Source organism: Pyrus communis, chromosome 2 (genome assembly GCF_963583255.1).
Source record: "Pyrus communis chromosome 2, drPyrComm1.1, whole genome shotgun sequence".
NCBI classification, from domain to species: domain Eukaryota; kingdom Viridiplantae; phylum Streptophyta; class Magnoliopsida; order Rosales; family Rosaceae; genus Pyrus; species Pyrus communis.
The window spans coordinates 5,317,006-5,338,085 of record NC_084804.1 but is presented as its reverse complement, the minus strand read 5'-3'; the positions used below and the strand labels follow the sequence as shown (position 1 = coordinate 5,338,085).

Genomic DNA, 21,080 nt, shown 5'->3' with positions numbered 1-21,080 from the left:
AATGAGTCAATGAAAACAATAAGTTTTAGAGAGAGTAGGAATATTTGGGATTTTGGGTTCAAAAGAGAAGCGAAAAAGGAAGCGACAGAAAAAAAATGAGAATCTTTAAATCGGGTAACAAGTAGTAGACAAAAATATACTTGCGCTATATTTCTAAACTCATATCAAAAAGACTCTTTTCTTAAAGTTTCACCATTTTCAGTTAATTGTTAATAAACAAAAAGTAAGTCAATTGGAAGCAACATTGCATTAATAAACAAGGAAGAGCATGCATAGTTTGCAGAGTGGTAAATAAATAGGAAACAACAATTTAACAGATTAATTCATGAAATCCAAAGGACGAGACGGATCATCCGCAGTGCATACATATCTGCAATGTTCCTAATCACATGTTATATAAACAGATGACACTCCAAACCCAAACTAAATCACTTCTAACTGCACAAGACTGTCACACATTAGGCGAACGAGGCTGTTCTCGAAACACTAGATTGAGCGTCTTCAAATTGATCATCGTCTATCTTCTCGGAGCTCAGGCTTGGCGGGATGAAAGCTCTGTAAACTTGCTCCATGTTCGGAATTTCCTTGAGTTCGTGTGCAGCTACTTCAAGCGCGGTGTGTTGGAAAAAGCGGTAGAATTTCTTGCTGCAGATGAAACTGAAAAGCAAGGACATGATAGGAAGTGGAATTAAGAATGGTGCATAGTAGAATCTCTTCACCCCAAAGTAACCAAACATGGTAACTTGGTACAATATCAGAGATGCAATGATTCGAATTTGCATGTGCGGCCACATCCTTCCATAGCTTTCGTATGCTGGAATATAAACTTTGAGTGCCTGCTCAATGAAACAACAAAACCTTTAGTTTTCGATCGCATATGTTTACTTTGAGTCAGTAAAGTTTTTCGACTAGAAACTGGCAAGCTCGAAAAAGACTGGAGGATACCTGATTTCGAAGGATAAGCCATCCAAGACCAAAGTACAGCACACCAAATGGAAGAATCAGTGGAGCAATAACAGAGTAGCAGAGGACAATCGTAATGATGAGCAGATCACTAGGTACTCTAGTCCCGTATCCAAGATCACTGGGAAGCCAAGCTGCTTTCACCTCAGCTTCGGTCTTACAGAGGTACTTCCTCTTTATATGGAAAATGATCAGAGGAACTAGTCGGGACAGTTCAAGACCATATCCAACGAAAAACCTGTCATCAACGCGTATCACAAAAATCAGTTCAATAATAAAGACATGATTTAGATCGTGTGGACAAACGGTAAAGTATTTTGCAATCTTGTTTCGGTTCTTGGTAGGAAATGAAGAGCTAGAAGATGCAAACTGTTACTTACTTTAGGGCCACAAAGGTGAGGAAGTAAGTTGCATTGGCGGGGAGGCTAGTTGCGAGTAAGTCAACAAGAGAGTTAGGATCCTTCTCGATGGTCTTGAATGTACTGAATAAGGTTCCACCTACCGTAACTCCAAGAAAAACATTGAAGATAGTGAAGTAGAAGTATTTCCCGGAAGCAGCCCTTATTGCATGGCTCTGGGAAGGAATTCCCTCAGCCTTGGACAAAAACAGAAGGAACTTTGGCAACATAGCCAGAAAGACTATGAGTGCAATTTGAGGTAGATAAGCCTCCAGCACTGTCCTAATCGCATCTTGCTTCAAAATTGGCTTTAGAAATGGAAGAAGTTTCTTCAGGTTGTCCAGAGTTGTGAATGCAGAGATGGCAGCAATTGGAATCATATAAAACACTACAGTCAGAGCCACGATGATATACACAACATTCTGCCGCACCTGTCTCTGAAAAAACTTGATTTTGAGATTAGGCCAAAGTACTTGACGAGGCTCAGGAGCATCGGTGACTGTCCATGTGTCAACAAGTTGGGCATGTAGAGTCTGAGCTGCAGCAGCTGCAGTCACCCTACTGGTGAAAAAAACCAGAGCGGCATTTTGCTGCTTCTCTCTGAGAGTGGCTTTCTGTTCAGCCTCCAGTTTCGGGGTTAATTCATTAATCTTCTCAGTGTAGTACTCAATACTGTCTACTTTTGCCCCACAAAGACCAAGGAAACCGGTTTTGTTAGTGGGTCTTATTCCTTCTGAGTTGCCAGTTTTCTTCGATAATGCATAGACTGCTTCAGCGCGTACAAGCTTCTTCTTAAACCCTTCTAACTCTTCCCAAATTTTGTCCACCTATAAGAATTAACTTAACATGATTGGCAGATAAATAGAAATACTAAAAAAAAAGAAACACGCCGTCAAACAATCATATTACCTAAACAACGATTCCCTGTATACGTTAACAGTTAACAAGGGCACAAAATGTGGAGAAATGGGCGAAAAAACCATACCTCTTTGTTGTCTGTGACAACCAATGATCTGTAAAATGTATCAGGGTAGACGGTCTTGAAATAAGAATCGACCTGTTCCTTCCTAATTTGACCTTCGAGGGAGTTAGGTATGTCTCTCACAAGAATGGCAAATTGTTCAGGCTTCGCTTGAGGAGACATTAAAGCAGTGGCTCTCAGGTTGGAGGCATGTTTATATGCCTTCCACAGCAAGAAATACGTGACGAAAGAAACCCAGTAGACACCCAAGAGAAATGCCCACAACCTAGGACTCTTCTCCTGTACATACAGAAAGACAACACAAACGCAATCAGCACTCAGAAGACAATTCATTTGAGAGGATTATACGAAAAACCGCGGCAGCCACAGATCCATGGGAAAAGAAGAACAAAACCAAGACGCTTCATGAAAATGTTTCACAGCTTACCTTGAGATGTCCCATGGATAACTTGTCAAGGTCACTGAAAGTGCCATTGCTTATGGTTGCGTTGGTTAACTTCTGCCCGACTTCGGTGGCAGCAACTGGCAGAAGAATCGGTAGCAGAACAAGGCTAGACAAAACCAATATACCCAACACTGCCACATCAAATAGGAAAGTTAGAACCTCGAGGTTTCTGACTTTATAAATTAGGCCAAGCATTGCATACTGTTATACCAGAACAAGGAAACAAGATCATCACAAGAAGTAAAACTGGTAACACAGTCCTCGTTAAGATAAGTATTATTCGAAACGTCGAAATCATCCTAAAATCTCCAGAAATTCACTTCTCAAAGCTAGAAAGAAATTAACTTTTCCAATCCAATCTCAAGAAATTCCAACTATCCAAATTTACAGCAGTAAAAACTTAGAGATCTGAGAGTAGACTTCAAAATCGGACCATCCAGCAAAAACAACCACAAAGCTCTACCAATTCCGAACTTTTCAGCAAACAGAACAAACCCCAGAAACAGTAACATGGTAAAAAACAAAAGAGACAAAAATACCAAAAAGTAAACTCGAGAACAGTCAAAAAGCTAAAAGGACAGAGAGACAAACAAACCAGTGCTCAAGAACACGAAGTACACAGCAGTGTCGACCCCTGACATGGATATAACTTCCTGTTCAGTGGAAGACAGAGCTTCCTTGATCCAAGCAAACGGGTTCCGGGTCATGGACCCGCCCTCCCATGGATCCAACCCTCTCAAGATGCGATTCGGATAGTAAATCACAGTGTTTCCAGGCTTTCTCGAAAGCCATGAGAACAAAAGCATCAGAGCCACAAATATGAGGAAGGAGGTCCCCAAGGACGTCAAGAACGAAGCGAGATCCATCTGGGGTTTTCTCTAAACTCCCAAAGATTCAAGCTTTTTCTCTCTCTAAGCACTTTGGAGTGAAAGTTCTAGCGAGAGAGCATGCACTGATGCACAGAAGTAGTGGAAAATCAGATAGGAATGGAAATAAAACGAGAGAAAACGGAGGGTTAGAGAGAGAGAGAGAGCCGTTAGAGGGACATTGAATGGGAGGAAGGGGAAAGTAACCGTTGAAGGAGGAGGGAGAGAATTAAAGGAAGGAAGGCTGGTAGCTTTTGGTGGTTGTGAAGTTAACAGTCCATGACAAGTAATGCAAATGCCAAACCCAAATGAATGACAGAGGAAATGAAAATATCTGGAAGCATGATTAGCAAGTTTGTGTTTGTCACCCTTTTTTGATGGGTTGGCAGTTGGCACTTTGTTTTTGGGGACAAGGAGTTGGAGTGTTTCAGACAAAAAATAGACTGCATCACTGTCACGGTATTAATGTTCAATAAATTGGTATGGCTCTATCTTCTCTGAGTCCTGTCGGTAAAACAGTTATCGCGCCACTTATGTTGTTATTAACAACGTTACTAATATTATCGATGTAATTTGTTAAGCGCAACGATATCGACATAAAAAACGGATTGTCAGTTTTAGAGACAAACGCAAACTGTATACATGTATGTAATTATGTAGAGTAATTTCTCTTTGAATACGAGAGATTGGGAGACTGTTATTTCCAAAAGATGAAAATGTTGCTTGCAGGAAACATAAATGTGGTAAAATATGGAAAATGGCAAACGTGTGAAGGTTCAGTCATGGGATCCCATTTGATCGGATGTCCCAAGAAGGAAAGTCATGAGATCGCTTTAAATAGGAAAAAGAGAAAGTCAGTTATGTACTGACATGAACGTTTTTTAAAGTTGGAAAGTTAAATCGTCCATTGAAGGCAGCAAATAAAGAAGAATTGGCGGTTTCAAAAATTGTCATTAGTCTCGCTTTACTATTTAAAATTAGTTTGTCTCATTTTGTTCAATGAAAATTGTCATTTTCGTCTATTTCGTCAGATAAATGTTAAACTAAAGGTAATATAGACATTTTATTTTTAACATAATTCTTTGTATCCAACTTATCTGCTAAAACAATTCATATTCTATTTTTGATAACTCGGATTCATACCTCTCTCTTGCATATTGTTATGGAGTTTTAGTTGTAGCTGTTGGCAAAAGCAAACAATGAGCTATTGGCAAAAACGAACAATGAGTTCTGTTTTAAAAGTAAATAATGGGTTGTGCTTCAAAATCTAATTCAAGCCACTCGCTGAATCTCACGGCTGCAATTACATATACGCATCAATACACAATTGTTTTAGCAAGCAAAAATTGTGTGAAGAATAAAATGTCGATACTACCCTTAATCTAAATGAGACCAAAATGGCCAAAAATGACAATTTCATAGGACAAAGTGAGTTAAAACTAATTTCAGGAGGTAAAGTGATACTAAATGATAGTTTTATGGGCAAATTAATCAATATCAAATTACTTGTAGAACTCTGTTTGGCTCTTAAAACAAGAGGAAATTTTTGTTATGCAATAAACAGAAACTTAAAGCATACACTCAATTGACTTACAAGCCAAGTATTTTTCTTATTTCAATGTGCATTAGAGTTGAGATTTTAGCTAAATTATTTGGTAAGTAATTATATTACGATATCAAACTCGTCGGTCATAAGAATCAAATATGAAACTGTTCACTTATGAATAATAAATAAAAGATTATAAAGAGTTTTTGGTGAGTGATGTTGACCAAGCATTTTTTACTTAAAACACAATCTTTTGTGATTCTGTTTAACAATTATAGTAGTGAGATTTTCTTCATCAAAGTTTCACCAATAATTATTTGCTATTTTAAGTTATCTTTGACATTAAGGAAAACATGCACTCTTGTCACTACTGGCATTCATTCCCAATAAGATTAAATTATGTCAAATAGCTTTTGAACATGTATGTTTTGGGTTTATTTTAATCAAAGTTGTAAAGATTGGAAAGCCAAGTATATTTGTATTTCTTGGAAAAAAAGAAAAGCATAATGTTTGTGATCAAATCAACATATGCCTTATGGTACCCTTAATTTCACTCATTGAATATCTCTTACATTTATCAAGCAGGTCTTGGTTTTGTCAATTTAAATATTCCTCCTTGATGGATTAAAGCATCCTTTCATCAAATGCAAGTAGAGTTTAGGTTTTTTAGCCAAAATAGTCTATGAGATTGGCAAAACTCTTTACTTTGGTTGAAATTCGATAGAAACGGCTCCTGAGTTTGTCCACCGTCACTCATTTTAGTCATTTCCTGAGTTTGTCCAATCAACCCCTTCACTTGCTTTCTATTTAACAGAGATTTTTCACTGAATGACTTGACGGTGAACAAATTCAAGGATCACCTCTATCAATTTTCAATCTTAAGAAGCCTGAAATTTATCAAATGCAAATAATCAAAAGGTTGTTAATTGTTCCTTTTTATTGCACCGTTTCTTAGTTTTCTTTTTAAGAAAGGAAAAAAAAAAAAAAAAGATTGGGGATAACTAATTTTGGGGTGTCTAGAAAAGTACCCTTAACTCTAAATATGAAAGGGAAGAGATATAGGGAAATGTTATTGGTACTTTAAGAATCTTATTTTACATTCATCATAAGTGTATTTTTCTTTCAAAATATAGAAAATTTGGAATGTAAAATGAGATTTTTGAAGTGTCAATAATAATAATTCCCGAGATATATATGATTTGCAAAAGATCTTCTTTTCCCAATAATTTAGAGCCTGTTTGGTATCCTATTTGAAAATTTTTATCATTTCTCAAAACATTTTTTAAGAACATTTATTGAAAACAATTTTTTTTAAAACTCAAAAACTTGGTTGGTTTGTAATTTAAAATTTTTAAATCTTATTACTTAAAGTAGAACAAAGAGATCTAAAAAGCAGAGGGGTTGCAAGAGAGGTAGAAAGAGAAGAGATGAGGAAATAAAGTAAGAGATGATTGAAGGAAAAAGAAAGAAGAAAGGATCAGACGATATAGAGAGGAAGATCAGTGAAAAAAAGAACCTAAAGAATAAAGAGAGCGGATTGGAAGAGAGACGAAAAAGGTCAAAAAAAAAAAAAAAAAGAGAAAGAAGAAAAGAGAGATAGATTTGGAGTGAGAATGAACGAGGGAGAGAAAATAAATGAGTGAGTTTAAGTTTAAAAACTCTAAAAACTCACTTTTTATGTTTACAGGTAATAGACTATATTTTTGAGTTAGTCTTGAGTTCAGTTTTTAAAAATAATCCTACCAAACAAGTTTTTAAGATCTAAAACTTGAAAATTGTTTTTAAGTTTAAAAAGTTAGATTCAAAGTTACCAAACAGATCTTATATTTCTTTGCTAAATTAAACCAATTTATCCAGATTCTCCAATATCTTATAAAGCTGCGATTCAGAGGTAGGCCAGGAAATGTTAAAGTTGTCAAAGTCATAGCTTTATTGGGCTCTCCAACTTTGGTACTATACGCATCATCCTCTCAGGAAATGAAAACTGTTTTAGTGCCTGCCGACATTTGGACAATTCTCTTTTCCATTTGTAATTTCGACTTCGTTTTGTTCGGCTTATGGTTGTTTGAATTCGATTAGATTATTAGGGTTTTGTAAATTTTTGAATTTAGAGGTGTTTTAGTTAGTTACATGGACGGAGGCAATGAAGGTTCATTGGGGGCAAATGCTTTCACTCAAGTAATTCGTTTGTTTAGTTGTAAACTACAATTATATAATATACACAGTTATCTTTAAAGAAAATATACGTATATAATATTTAACATACATTCATTGTACTTACACTCTATATCAAATATTATATGAGCAATAGTGCTTTTGTTCTGTCATTCAAACCGAAAAAACCCTCTCCCACCTATCATGTACTTATATTTTTCTCATCACTTTGCGACTTTCCACTACTATATTGATATTTTTGTAACATTAAAATTGTGATATATCATCATTTGAAATCATCATTAATATCATATTGCGTATAACCATACTATAATAAGGTTTTCTTAGTTATTTTCGGTTGCCCCTCACTAGAAGAAATTTCTAGCTCTATCCCTGATCAGTTAGGGGCATTTTTATAGAAACTTTTGCAGATCGTTGATTCGATTATTAGGGTTTTGTAAATTTTCTAATTTTCGAATTTTAGAAATTTGATTGGAATTTCTGTTTTTTTTTTTTTTTTTTTTGGCTGTTGTAATTATGCTGTGGCTGATTGCATTTTCAACTAAAAGATGGTGTTTTTCGGTTCGAATATGAAAGTTGGTTTTTGATGGGGGGGACACGTGTCAGACATCCGGGCTGCCGGCTATCAGTGTACGTTGATTTTTGAGCGTTTGGGCGTTGGTATGGCAATCCATTGCAACGGCCCCAACTGACGTGGTAGGGCCCCATCCCGATAAGTTGGTTTATTGCCACTTTTGTCCGATACGAGTCAGTGTTGTTTTCGCGTTTAGTCCGATTTTGAAGGGCTTAAAGCCTTGTGATTGGAGGCCAGTGAGACTCGTGGGGCCATACACGTGGGAGCAGGCTGGAGGTTTGGAAAGAGCTTCTGTGTGAGAAGGACTGGACTGAAGCAGTGGGGACCCACGTATGACGTGGCCGCTTTTAATCTTATCGACACCAAAAAAAAGCTATGGACGAAATTCTTTCAAGATATTAAGAGAAGTTTAACAAAAATTTCAGTATTATTCACTTTAATTAAAAATCATATTGTTACATTAAAAAGCTGTTAAAACTCAAAGTTTTAAACCTTTTTCATTAGTTTTCCTAGATTCCTTATTTTTTTAGCTTTGGTTAAAAACAGTACAATATTATAGAGACCAATTTTCAACCGTAGCAACATACGAAAGTCACCTTATTGTGTTTTACAGAAAGTTGATCATGCGAGCGGCAGACGACTTTATTATGTTGCTACGGTTGGAATCACCAGCAAATCCTTCACCACATTAACGGTTCAACTCAATCGTTTTTGCATGCACTTAAATGGCTGTACTTAGCTAGTAGCCAAGTTTCCTTTTTCATATAGGATAATCACTATTTGGCTGATTTATTGCTTCCTCGAGGGTTAGCAAGCGGAATGGAAAAAGCTTTCCAATTATGATCCGACAGAACTCAATCAACACTGTGATTGCTTCATCTCAGATTATGTAAGCTCTTCTTCGTGGCTCAAACGATGACACACCTGGAAAACAAAAAAAAGTCGATGTCAAGCCTACAAGACTGTCATATTTGTAAGGGTTGAGGCAAACACCTATATACGCAGTTTTATCCTTATCTTGCATAGAAGTTTTTACAACTTGAACTTATAACTTTTTCGTCGAGCAACTTTTTCGATGTGCCTAAACTCCCCCTCAACACACTTGGAAACCATTCACATATATATATATATATATAGGCCCTTTATACAAAGAGATTCCCATTTTTTGAAAAAAATGGGGCTAAGGTGTGGGGTTCACTTCATATTGAATTTCAACGATCCGAACCGTCTATTTTGTAAGTCTCGATTCATAGATCATCCTTGCAAAAATTCAATTCAATCTCAAACCATTTGCCTATTTAATTATCAAGATCAAATTTCATCGTTTCTTATATAACAAAGTATTCGTTCATTTCTTTAAACCCAATTAGATGTCTTAAATATTTCCGATTTGGCTAATATTTTGCAAGAATGATTTATAAGGTACAACTTGAAAAATAGACGGTTCGGATCGTTAAAGTTTGATGTGATGTGGACCCAACAATTAATCCTCATTTTTATAAAAATAAAAAATAGAAATATCTTCCCATAAAAGCTTCCTAGATATGCATATGTATATATATTCTACTTTTTGAATGGTTTTCCCTTGATAAACTCTGTCGCATGACATCCATATGAAATTGGAGAAAGCCGTGTTCCAACAAAACCTGCAGATTTTGCTAGGTTATCAAATTCAACTGCTGTTCGCTCCTTTCCACCACTCAACAGACAACACGGCCATCATCGTTATGTCTAAATACGAGTGTCTTCCTTGTTTCCGGTGTATTTTCTAGTACTTCAGGTACTACAAATTCCGCAACTACCACCTTCCCAGTTTCCGGTAACGCATTCCAACAGTTTTTCAATAACTTAACGCACACATCATTGTTCCAACGCCCGGAATAGTATTTTTGATAAAGAGTAATGCTAGGGAGATGAAAACCGCATTGTGCTACTTTTCTAATACATGTAGAGTCTATCTCCTTCAACATTATCGACTGAGCAGGTGCCGTATGGTGCCACGGTGTACGGTGACGACTAATTTGATGATCAAGATAGGAGGTGCAATTGCTCAACCACAAATGTATAAGACATTGTAAATCTTCTGTTAAATCTCAAGATAACGAGCATAATGTACAATCAATGTCATGGTGGTGGGGAGAATTTGTCAAGCATCCCCATTTTACAACACAATCTATACTACTCTTCGATGATTCATTTTGACAGAAACCATTTCTCGCGATTCATAGTTAGGAGCTTGTACTTTCCATCGAAACTAATAGACAAGAATCGGCACAAGCGTGAGGATACCAGAAAGAAGGGTGAAGTACATTGCCTGGTGTCATCTGAAGTTACAGCATCGAGCTTGACCTCTAGCCAACTTGTCCCAAAGACAGATCATTTGCCTTGGAGATTGGTAATGTGCGGTGAAATAGTTATCCATGCACCCGTACTGACAAAACTTCCAGTTATGGGAGTATTGGACGACCGCTGTGGTACTGTTGAATTGCTCAACCCACATTCCCATGCTCACATCTTCCATCTTGAAGAGCTGCAACCAAATACACAGTATCTTTCAACAACCACATATATTATAACTTTTCTTTCGGCCAATGCATATTAATTTTGAACCGGAACTGAAGGAAAAAGAAAGAAACCATTCTCCGAAGAGAGGTAATAAGTCGGACAATTATTAACTTACCCTTAGGCTACGACTAACGTGCTGAGAAATGATGAATTTAGCAATGTCAATGGAAATTACATATCCAGGGCCATTGGCATATGGAGGATAAACTTCTTCTGGCCACTCCTGTCACAGTAGACAATAATGCTTCAGAGGTAGAGAGAGAGAAGAGTAGAAGAAAAAACCACAAACGTAAAGGGATTAACATGCATCCTCTTTGAAAACTTTTAATCCTCTCTGGAAAAATCAAAACAAATTAAAATTAGAAAACAGCGACAACGGTAGGTAAATCAGGAGCCGTATGCAGTGAAATTATTTCTTGTCCACCATATGATTCTAGCAGTACCATGGAGCTCCAATTGACAGGGGTCCAACCACTATATCCAATTTTCAGAATATACAATTAAGAAAAGTAGCTCCTAATAAACAGACGGATCGTTCATGACATTCCAAAAACCCACAAGACAGCTTATCAAAAGCAACTCTTAACAAAAACAGATAAATGGACGACTTGAAAACTAAGTAGAGATGCACGCAAACTTGCATACCTCATAGGTTACAGCCCATTTTCCACTTCTGAGAGGGCGATGCAAGAGGTTAAGATTGCCCATATAAAGGGATTTTTTAGAAGGGATGCCCTCAATTTCCTTTAAGACGGTGTCCACTCTAATAAATGTGTCATCGTCACATTTCATGATGTACGCAGCTGTCACGTTCTGAGCCTGCATTAATATGTTAAAGCTTTTAAGTACAAGAAGTACAAACTCGACAAAGACCCAGTTGAATGGTTTATCAAACTACAGATACACACAAACCTTTGATTTATAATAATATTCATATGTAATATATTAACTCAATGGAGAAATACTGGAGAATAAACTGAACTCACCCCAAACTCACAAATAGAAATGGTTTTCAGAACAACAAGCTCGTAGTGATCCATAAAGGGCAAAATAACAATATCACCAAAGTAAGCAGCCTCTTTCTTCAGCATTTGATTTACCTCCTTCCTTGGATTCTGCAAAACTTAATAATTAATATAACCAAATATTGAAGGAAGAGATTCATATAAAACAGAAACAGTTTCAAAGTTCAAACTAAGATTAAACTCATCAATCTACAAGTAACTGAGTTGCATAATTCAAATTCTTTTCTTTTCATTGCTAGGCAAATTTCAAAGGTTACAACCCTAACGCTAAAAATCCAGTCAATTCCCACTGAAGGGTGGGTCGCACTATCACTGTACTGCCCCTGAAGGAACTTTTTTCTAAAATAAATATTCGAAAATGATCCGGGTACTTTTCTTTCAGTCATTCCAAGCCAGCGTCCATTTAGAGCGAGTACTTTTCTTTCATCCAATCAATTTTACTAGGTACATGCCATATCAGGTAATTGAGCCCATACAATTCAAACACATATCTACATCAGCATCTACGCAATAAAATATAAACATCAATCTGGCCTGTCTGACATTATGGAAGGGAAACAGAATCAATCGAGAATTACTTTCTCTTTCAGTCAAAGATTCTTTTAACACAAACAAAATCCAAGCTAGGAAGGGGCAGATAAATTAGTACAAGCATAAACAGGGATTTACAATTGGAGCTAGAACTTCAAAATAAAAAACATACAGAAAACTTGAAGGACTGAATCACACACTTATGACCAATTAGAGCCACACTTATATCTTCTAACCAATTAGAGCCACACTTATATCTTCTCATGCAAGATTAGATATAACTACTCAAGGACGTTATACTTTAAAAAAAAAAAAAAAAAAAAAAAAAATATTTGTTCTCAAGCCTTATAAACGGAGAGGACTTCTTCTGTTCTGGCAATAGAAAGGACATAATCATGGAAAATATCTGCACACCAGATCCTTGGATCTGACTGCTCAACTCTTGATAAATCAATTATTGAATGACTAAAAGCAATAAACTTACCAATGCAACAAAGAAACGGACTACCACGTTGGAGGACTTAATTGATGATGATTGCATCCAAGTTTTTCTCACTGCCATGCGCTCTGCAAAGTGATTTGTAGCAGAAAGAACCCCAATAAACAGTCGAATAGGACTCTTGGGTAAAGGACGTGCTTTCCACTTCTCTGCCATCTCCAGTACTCTTTGAGGTGAGAAACTTGGATGAGAAGTGGGAAGAGAAGTAGCATAAACAGAATGAGCATCAACATCTCCTTTAATTGCTAATCCAGTTGCATCTTGAAGTGTAAAACCCTAAAATTAAAGCATAAAACTAATTATAAAAAAGTGCATTGTTATTGATAAGGAAGGAATTGGAAAACAATACAAGGAATAAAACTGAAATGACACAACCAGATGCTTAGGAACAGATATGATCAGTAATCATAATTATGGCCTTAGCATATTCGTCCAATGTCAGAGGCAAACATATGCAATATAAGTAAATTACCCATTTATGCAACATACCATTCGATATGGAAATGAAGTCAAATGCCTGCCCCCGACACTAACATGGAATCCATCCACACCAGCACGTATGGTCAGGATAAACAATCTACCCTCTGTAAAGGGAAATGGCCAGGTTACTTCTGGCTTCTGCTCGCGCCCTATGAATCGTTTGAACCATGAGGTAGTCTTGGTCTTGGACTCCTTTGAGTCTGCCATATCATTCCGCATCCACTTTTCACATCTCCCAAATCCATCAACTGCCACATATGTGCATTAACATTATATTACAACCCAAAAGGTATACCCAAAGGTTTATATCAACTGCAAGACAATAGAAAGAAGGTGGAAATTGGAGTCTAATAGCCTGGGAAGCATAAGAAAGTTCTGTATCCTTTCCTTCGAAATAACAACATGACTACATGATGGTCAGGACTGCTCAGGAAGAGCCAGCAAGTATAAGGAACCCACATAGTAAACAGCTAAGTTTACATATAATCCACATAACAAACAGCTACAGAATAGATAGAAGGGGAAATGAATTTTTACGATCTGAAAATGCAAACAAAATATCTACATCCCTAATCCTCATAATATACTTCCTATTTTGCACTATAAACAAACTTGTCCTTTTTAAGGGACTTATCCTTATAAAAAGCATTAGTATTGTTCACACAGAGGTATACACATGTTTTTTCTTTTATTTTTTACTTTCAGGAATCTTCATACAATTTTACAGATATCATGGCTGTAGAAATACCAGGGAAGGACTTTATCTTCTAAATCAACGGAATTTTTTTACCTAGCATGTCTTCATTGCTCTTATATGGTAAGCCGTCACACCTTTGAGCTGTTCCCCATTGCATCCTGTAACAGGTGTTGTGCTCAATGACTGGCCGCTGACTCCAATCACCTTTTAATCGTGGATTCAAGTGCAAAATCTTTGGCGGGTCCTCCCCATCTACGGATTTCAACCCTTGCAACTCAACCATGAACTGTGAGACCATAACTGTTCCATCACCTCTCCTCAACTTTGCAAGTTGGGGCACATACTCCTTATGAGCATAATGGGGTGTTCCCACCACCGTAATAGAAGAACCTGCAGCAAGCCCACAAGGAAGAAACATCAACTTATCTCCTGTTGCCAAGTCTTCCCCACTCATTGATAACCATGAAGGACATGACTCAGGTTTTCCCTCAATTATAGAACTCTCTCCAATCTCCTTCCCATCAAGTTGACGCACTTCTTCCCAAGCATTTAAACCCAATGTCCAAGCCTCATCTGCCATCCTCTCAAGCACCGAAAGTTCATTTGTTCTATTCCTTCGCCTCATAATCTCACCAGTAATCCGACCATATTGATGCTGTAGTGGCTTTATAGGCTTAGATCCACCTTTACTCTCTTCCAAAGGTTCCTTACTAGGCCTCACAGGCGCATCTTGGTTTTGGTCTTCCAGTTTGCGATGAAACGTATCCTTATAAGCAGAACTAAATAATGGTTTACTCAAATCCACATCTTCGACCAGTTTCAACCCAACATAACCATCATCACCACTCAACGTGTTTGCTATCTCCAGAAACTGGGGAAACTTAAAGGATATGAAGACCAAGTACAATGCCGCTATACCAAACAACAAATGCTGCAATTTGAACCTCCTCGCAACCGAAGGTTCAACTTTCAGCCTCTTCATCTTTACGAAACCAATACACAGACTACAATATACTCTACAACAACAACCACCAAACAGTTCCTCCAATACCCATTTCTTCAATCACCAAAAGAAACCCAATTCAAGCTCCAAACCCAAAAAAACACTCCCAAACCAAACCTTTCCCAAATCCGCAAGAAAAAACCCACATTCAAAATATACAATCCAAATCAACAGTGGCAAGAAATACAAAGCAACATACAGTAATGGGTTCAGAAAGATCGAGTTCAAGAATCCAATCAACGTCACAATTCAGCAACACAATGCAGAAAAAAGTAGAAAACCCATCAAAATTTCAACGCATAAAGGCTTCAAAACTCAACGTCTCACCGGCGTTCTGCAGAGAGTTCGATCCCGACCCAGATGAACAGAGCCCGCAGTGGAAATGCAGATGGGATTGGATTGGGAGATGGAGTTGGGCGAGAACCCTAATGCAGATTGCAAGATTGCAGAGCGGAGGAGCATAGGGAGGGAGGAAGTAGGGAGGTAAAGTTGTATAAAGATGGAAAATTTATTGGGAAAAGTTAAGAAGATATTTGACTGAAACGTGAAACCACAGAGAGAATAAGCGATGGGTGATTTCATTCCCCATTTCTTTTGGGTTTTTATTTTCTCTTGTCCCCCATTTCGTACAGGACGAAGGGTCAGGTGCCTTTTTTTTTGCTCCTTCTGCACTTTAAATCCTTTTTTTTTTTTAATTTAACAAATTCATCAAGTTGGACTCAAAGAAATAGTGGTTGCTCACCACCCACTACCCACGTCTAATGATACGAGAAATAATTTTGAGTCAATTTCAGTTTATTATTTTTAAATTTTGTAATTTTTAATATTTAATATATGAAGTCTTTTTTGTTCAGTGTTATGCTTAAATTATTAATTTTGGGACAATCTCATACATCCGTTAATCAAACTGTTAAGTCTTCCGTTAATTAATGATGTGATTGGGATTTATGTGGATATTAAGAAATTAAAAAAATTCTAAAACAATAAATAAATAAAATAAGGGCATATTTATCCCTCACCTCACCCACCCTAACCTTCCCCTTCCCCTTCCCTAATACCCACCTCGCCATCAAGCTTATTCCCCATCCCCTCAACTCAACCCCTTCCCCAAAATTCCTCCCTCCCGCCCACCCAACCCCCTCTCCCGCCCACTCAACCCTCCCTCCCTATTAAACTTGGATCCAATCTATATTTGAATGATTGATCTGCTGCAATTGCAGCAGAGTTTTTATACACAGTTTACTACATACGCATGCAAATAAACAAAGCAGCTGGAATAAGCATCCTTGCTGTCTATGATGCATCAGTCAGTATACACATGTAGTGGCCTTGCTATCCACTATGCATAATTATACATCCTTAACGTGGGAACCATATTCCAATCTGTAAAGCATAGCTTGAATCTGTAAAGCACAGTGCACTGCATGTGGAGCATCTTTGAATCTGTAAAGCACAGTGCACTGCATGTGGAGCATCTTTAACACTCCCCCTCAAGTCGGAGCGTGAATGTCAATGACGCCTAACTTGCCTAGATGCGTTTGAAAAATAGGCGCACGCAGTGGCTTAGTAAACAAGTCTGCGACTTGTTCTCCCGTTCCGACATAGGAAGTTTTAATTTCTCCCCTTTCAACCCTCTCACGAACAGTGTGGCAATCGATCTCAATATGCTTTGTGCGTTCATGATATACAGGATTTGCAGCTATGTGTAAAGCCGCTTGGTTGTCACAAAATAACTTTGCCGGTTGGGAATGCTCAACACGTAAATCTTTCAACAAATATTGTAGCCAACTTAATTCACAAGTAGCTGCAGCCATGGATCGATACTCCGCTTCAGCAGAGGAACGAGCTATTGTAACTTGTTTCTTGCTTTTCCAGAACACAAGTGACTTTCCAAGGAAGATACAATAACCTGTCACTGATCAACGGGTAATGGGGCAACGTGCCCAATCTGCATCACAGTAACCGATTAAATGTAATTCACTTTGGGAAGAGAACATTAAGCCTTGTCCGGGTGCTTCTTTCAGATATTGGAGAAGGCGATGTGCTGCCTTAAGATGGTGAAGTTTGGGTTCTTGCATGAACTGACTGAGATTATTTACTACATACGTAACGTCTGGCCTTGTAATGGTGAGATAGATCAGTTTACCAACCAAACATCGATATCGAGTCGGGTCCTTGAGAGCATCACTACCTGTTGCTGTCAACACTAAATCAGGTTCCATGGGTACCTTGTCAGGTCTTACTCCAAGCAAACCAGCTTCCTCCAATATATCCAAGGTATATTTACGTTGGCAAATGGAGATCCCAGCCTTGGACCGTGCAACTTCGACACCAAGAAAATATTTTAATGGTCCGAGATCTTTAATTCGGAAACAACCACTAAGAAACTTCTTGAGTCGACTAATGGCTTCCTCATCATTTCCTGCAATGATCATGTCATCAACGTAGAGTAATACCACAGTAATAGATTGTCCACAGACCTGAGTGAATAACGAGTAATCCGCACGGGACTGTTGGAAGCCAATTTCTTGAATGGCAGATGAAAAACGTTGGAACCAGCTGCGAGAAGCTTGCTTGAGTCCGTATAACGATTTGTGGAGTCGACAAACCATGGTCTCCCCCTGTCGATGATATCCAGGAGGCGGTATCATATAGACTTCTTCATGCAATGCACCGTGAAGGAAACCATTTTGGACATCCATTTGATGAAGAGACCAGCTGCGAACAGCAGCAACAGTCAAGAGACAGCGGACAGTAATGAGTTTAGCAACTGGAGCAAACGTCTCTTTGTAATCAATCCCTTCGCGCTGCGTGAACCCTTTGGCGACAAGGCGGGCCTTGTAGCGTTCGATGGTACCATCAGAATGGTACTTGATTGTGAAGACCCATTTACAGCCAATGGGTCGTTGGTGAGGAGGGAGGGGAACCATAGTCCAAGTGTGATTGGCTTCAAGGGCTTCAATCTCAGAGTTCATGGCTGCAAGCCAGTGAGGGTCATGACGGGCCTGCTCATAAGAGGCTGGTTCAACCAAGTGAGAGATGTTGTGGACAAAAAAGCAGTGAGCAGGAGAGAGATGAGAGTAAGAAACATACCGTTCAAGGGGATATCGGGTGCCGGACATGGTGGAAGGGATGACGCTGCGCTGAAGCAAAGCAGCATGATGTGTTTGGTAGTCACGAAGATGGGCAGGTGGGTGTTTAATGCGGTCGGAGCGGCAAAGAGAAGGAGGTTGCGAAGGTGAAGGAGCAGATGCTGGCGAGGGAGGGATGTCTGGCGAGGGAGGGATGTCTGGGGGTGAAGGAGTGATATCGGCAGTGAGAGGGAGGTCAGGAGTTGGATCGTCATGAGGGATAGGTAAGACAGGGAAGTCGAGGTCTTTTTCTGGTGGTGAGGTAGCAAGGGGGAAAATATGCTCATGAAAGATGACATCACGAGAGGAAAAAACGCGTTTGCTATCAAGGTCATAAACACGGTAGCCCTTTTGGCCAAGGGGATAACCCAGGAAGAGGCAGCGACGAGCACGAGCATTAAATTTGTGGGAGGGGGTAAGGTTGGTGGCATAGCATAAACACCCAAAAACCCGGAGATGAGAGTATGTAGGTAGTGTCCCATGCAAGAGTTCATAGGGAGATTTGTGGGAAAGTAAGGGTGCTGGAAGGCGATTGATAAGGTAACATGCAGTTTGTATACTCTCCCCCCAGAATTTTAAAGGTAGGTTAGCTTGAAATCGTAAGGCACGGGCAACGTTCAAAAGATGGCGATGTTTGCGTTCAACTACCCCGTTTTGTTGAGGGGTGTGTGCACAGGTGTGTTGAAAAAGGGTGCCATGAGTGTCTAAAAACGAACGCATAGATACAAATTCTCCCCCATTGTCTGCACGAAGGGTTTTAATGTCACGATGAAACTGGGTTTTGACCCAAGAAAAGAACGAGTGCAACAAGGTTTGTGTATCTGATTTAAATCGCATAAGATGAACCCATATGAAACGGGTAAAGTCATCTACAATGGTGAGGAAGTAACGTGCCCCAGAGTGTGTATGGATTTTATGTGGCCCCCAAATATCACAGTGGATCAAATCAAAAGGAGTAACTGATTTTATTGAACTGGAAACAAAGGATGAACGAGTTTGTTTTGCTAAAGGACAAACATCACAAACATGTGTAGAATCAAAGATAATTTCTGGGATAGTCTGGGATAAAGAGTGAATGGGAGCCGAGGATGGGTGCCCAAGACGTTGATGCCAAAGTGCCGAGGTACGTTTGACATGGTGAGAGAGATGGGGGTTTTGTGTTGGAGTGAGGTAGTAAAGTCCATCAAACTGCTTGCCCAGGCCAATCATCCTCTTCGTAGCCATGTCCTGCACAACACAAAAACCCGGGTAAAATATCACAATGCACTTCAATGCCCAGGTCAACTTACTCACAGATAACAAATTCACATGAAATTGTGGCACATGTAAAACTCCATCAAGAGTTATCTCGGGGGACAATTTAATGGACCCAATGGTTTCAATCGCAGCCTATCCGCCATTTGGTAAACCAACAAAATCATGTTGGGTTTTAGTGTGATTATGGCTGGGTGATAAGTGAGAAACATGATATGTGGCCCCGCTATCCACGATCCAATACAATGTTGGATCATAATGTGCAAAATTGTAGTTGGGTGTATAGATACCTGTTGCATGTGCAAGGGGCAGATCGGTACCATTCTTATTGCGAAGAAGAACCATGAGTTGGTTGTACTCCTCGGTTATGAACGTTGCATCAAATTTGTTGGAGGTTGTTGCTTTGGTAGCTGGCGACGGTAATGCTTCAACATTGTTGGAAGTTGGAGGTGCACGTCTATTTCTGGGCTGCACATTCTTCCCGTGCCATTTGTGTCCTTCAGGGAATCCAATAAGGAAAAAACAACGTTCGACTGGATGTCCTCCGTCACAGTAGCTGCATTTGAATATCTTCCGTGAATTAGGGTTGTTGGCACCATAACCTCGTTTTGGTGCTGTCGAATGACTGGTTTGCATTGCATGGGCGATAGGTTCACGTCGATTTACCACATCCAATTGGCGTTCATGTTGAAGAACAAATCCATGGACTCGTCGTGTATCTGGAAGTGGGCTCATCATCAAGATAGAACCTCGTATGATTGAGTAACTCTCGTTCAGACCCATTAAGAATTGCATGACTTTCTCTTTTTCTTCCCTGTCTGCATGTGCCTTGGATCCCTCGCATTCACAGGCAATGGGCCCATGATATGATGCTAATTCATCCCAGAGAGCTTTCAATTTTGTGTAATAATCTGAAACAGATAGTTGTCCTTGTCGGTGTTCGGCAATTTCTTGTCGAATTTGATAGATCCTGGAATCGTTTCCTTGCGAGAAACGATCCTCAAGATCTCTCCATGCTGCTGATGCAGTTTTGCAGTAGAGTATACTGTGGGCAATGTTGCCCTGCACGGATTGCCAAATCCAAGACAAGACCATGTCATTGCATCTCTGCCAAATTGGATACTTGGCATCAGTGGTTGCGGGATTCTTGATTGATCCATCAATGAACCCTAGTTTGTTTTTGGCGCTGAGGGCGATTCGCATAGAATGGCTCCACTGTCCATAGTTGTGTTCATCAAGAAGTTGTGAGACTAAGACAAGGCTTGGTGAGTCTGAATGATGTAGAATGAGAGGATCAGATACATGGGGTATCGTCTCAGTTGGTCTTTCGTCGCCCATGGTGGCTGTGTTTAATGAAGATGGACTGGTTGTGTTTGTGGCGGAAGCAGAATGAGCTTTCTAGAGTCACCAAGATCGGTGCTCTGATACCATATTAAACTTGGATCCAATCTATATTTGAATGATTGATCTGCTGCAATTGCAGCAGAGTTTTTATACACAGTTTACTACATACGCATGCAAATAAACAAAGCAGCTGGAATAAGCATCCTTGCTGTCTATGATGCATCAGTCAATATACACATGTAGTGGCCTTGCTGTCCACTATGCATAATCATACATCCTTAACGTGGGAACCATATTCCAATCTGTAAAGCATAGCTTGAATCTATAAAGCACAATGCACTGCATGTGGAGCATCTTTGAATCTGTAAAGCACAGTGCACTGCATGTGGAGCATCTTTAACACTCCCTTCTCTCTCTATGGCCGCCGCTCAGAATGCGAACCCGGATCGGGAAACCCGATATGCTGCAAGCTTTTGTTTGAGCCACCACTTGCGCTGTAGGTCTCTCCGGAGAAGATGACCGTGTTTCTTGGTATGGATGAGACCTCAGGCCAACCTGCAACCGGAGAAATTTGATTTCATAGTGCGGTCGAGGATCGACGG

General features: G+C 39.2%; 2 protein-coding genes across 3 annotated transcripts; both read right to left on the bottom strand.

Moving 5' to 3' along the window:
- Nucleotides 1-228: 228 nt before the first annotated feature.
- LOC137725773 (CSC1-like protein ERD4) lies at nucleotides 229-4,009 on the bottom strand. Of its 2 annotated transcripts, none has more exons than XM_068464553.1 (6): nucleotides 3,384-4,009; nucleotides 2,771-2,919; nucleotides 2,347-2,622; nucleotides 1,344-2,188; nucleotides 946-1,201; nucleotides 229-836 (listed from the first exon to the last, which is right to left on the bottom strand). In XM_068464553.1, exons 1-6 carry the CDS (start codon nucleotides 3,652-3,654, stop codon nucleotides 459-461), a joined length of 2,175 nt encoding a protein of 724 aa, XP_068320654.1. In that variant the 5' UTR covers nucleotides 3,655-4,009; the 3' UTR covers nucleotides 229-458. The 2 variants fall into 2 exon arrangements, with proteins under 2 accessions (XP_068320654.1, XP_068320656.1); XM_068464555.1 differs by lacking the exon at nucleotides 3,384-4,009 and adding an exon at nucleotides 2,999-3,259.
- A 5,990-nt stretch (nucleotides 4,010-9,999) lies between these two features.
- LOC137725267 (hydroxyproline O-galactosyltransferase GALT2-like) lies at nucleotides 10,000-15,428 on the bottom strand. The gene is made up of 7 exons (XM_068463897.1): nucleotides 13,840-15,428; nucleotides 13,059-13,297; nucleotides 12,555-12,845; nucleotides 11,501-11,629; nucleotides 11,160-11,333; nucleotides 10,630-10,737; nucleotides 10,000-10,479 (listed from the first exon to the last, which is right to left on the bottom strand). Exons 1-7 carry the CDS (start codon nucleotides 14,726-14,728, stop codon nucleotides 10,270-10,272), a joined length of 2,040 nt encoding a protein of 679 aa, XP_068319998.1. The 5' UTR covers nucleotides 14,729-15,428; the 3' UTR covers nucleotides 10,000-10,269.
- Between the last annotated feature and the right edge of the window lie 5,652 nt (nucleotides 15,429-21,080).

Coding starts and splice junctions, on each gene's coding strand:
- LOC137725267 (XM_068463897.1), bottom strand. CDS start 14,728: ATGAAGAGGCTGAAAGTTGAACCTTCGGTTGCGAGGAGGTTCAAATTG. Junction 10,738..11,159: donor AATGGGCTGTAACCTATGAG/GTATGCAAGTTT, acceptor CTACTGTGACAG/GAGTGGCCAGAAGAAGTTTA. Junction 10,480..10,629: donor ACGTTAGTCGTAGCCTAAGG/GTAAGTTAATAA, acceptor ATTTGGTTGCAG/CTCTTCAAGATGGAAGATGT.
- LOC137725773 (XM_068464553.1), bottom strand. CDS start 3,654: ATGGATCTCGCTTCGTTCTTGACGTCCTTGGGGACCTCCTTCCTCATA. Junction 2,920..3,383: donor CTTCGTGTTCTTGAGCACTG/GTTTGTTTGTCT, acceptor TTGATGTGGCAG/TGTTGGGTATATTGGTTTTG. Junction 2,623..2,770: donor TATCCATGGGACATCTCAAG/GTAAGCTGTGAA, acceptor CTGTATGTACAG/GAGAAGAGTCCTAGGTTGTG.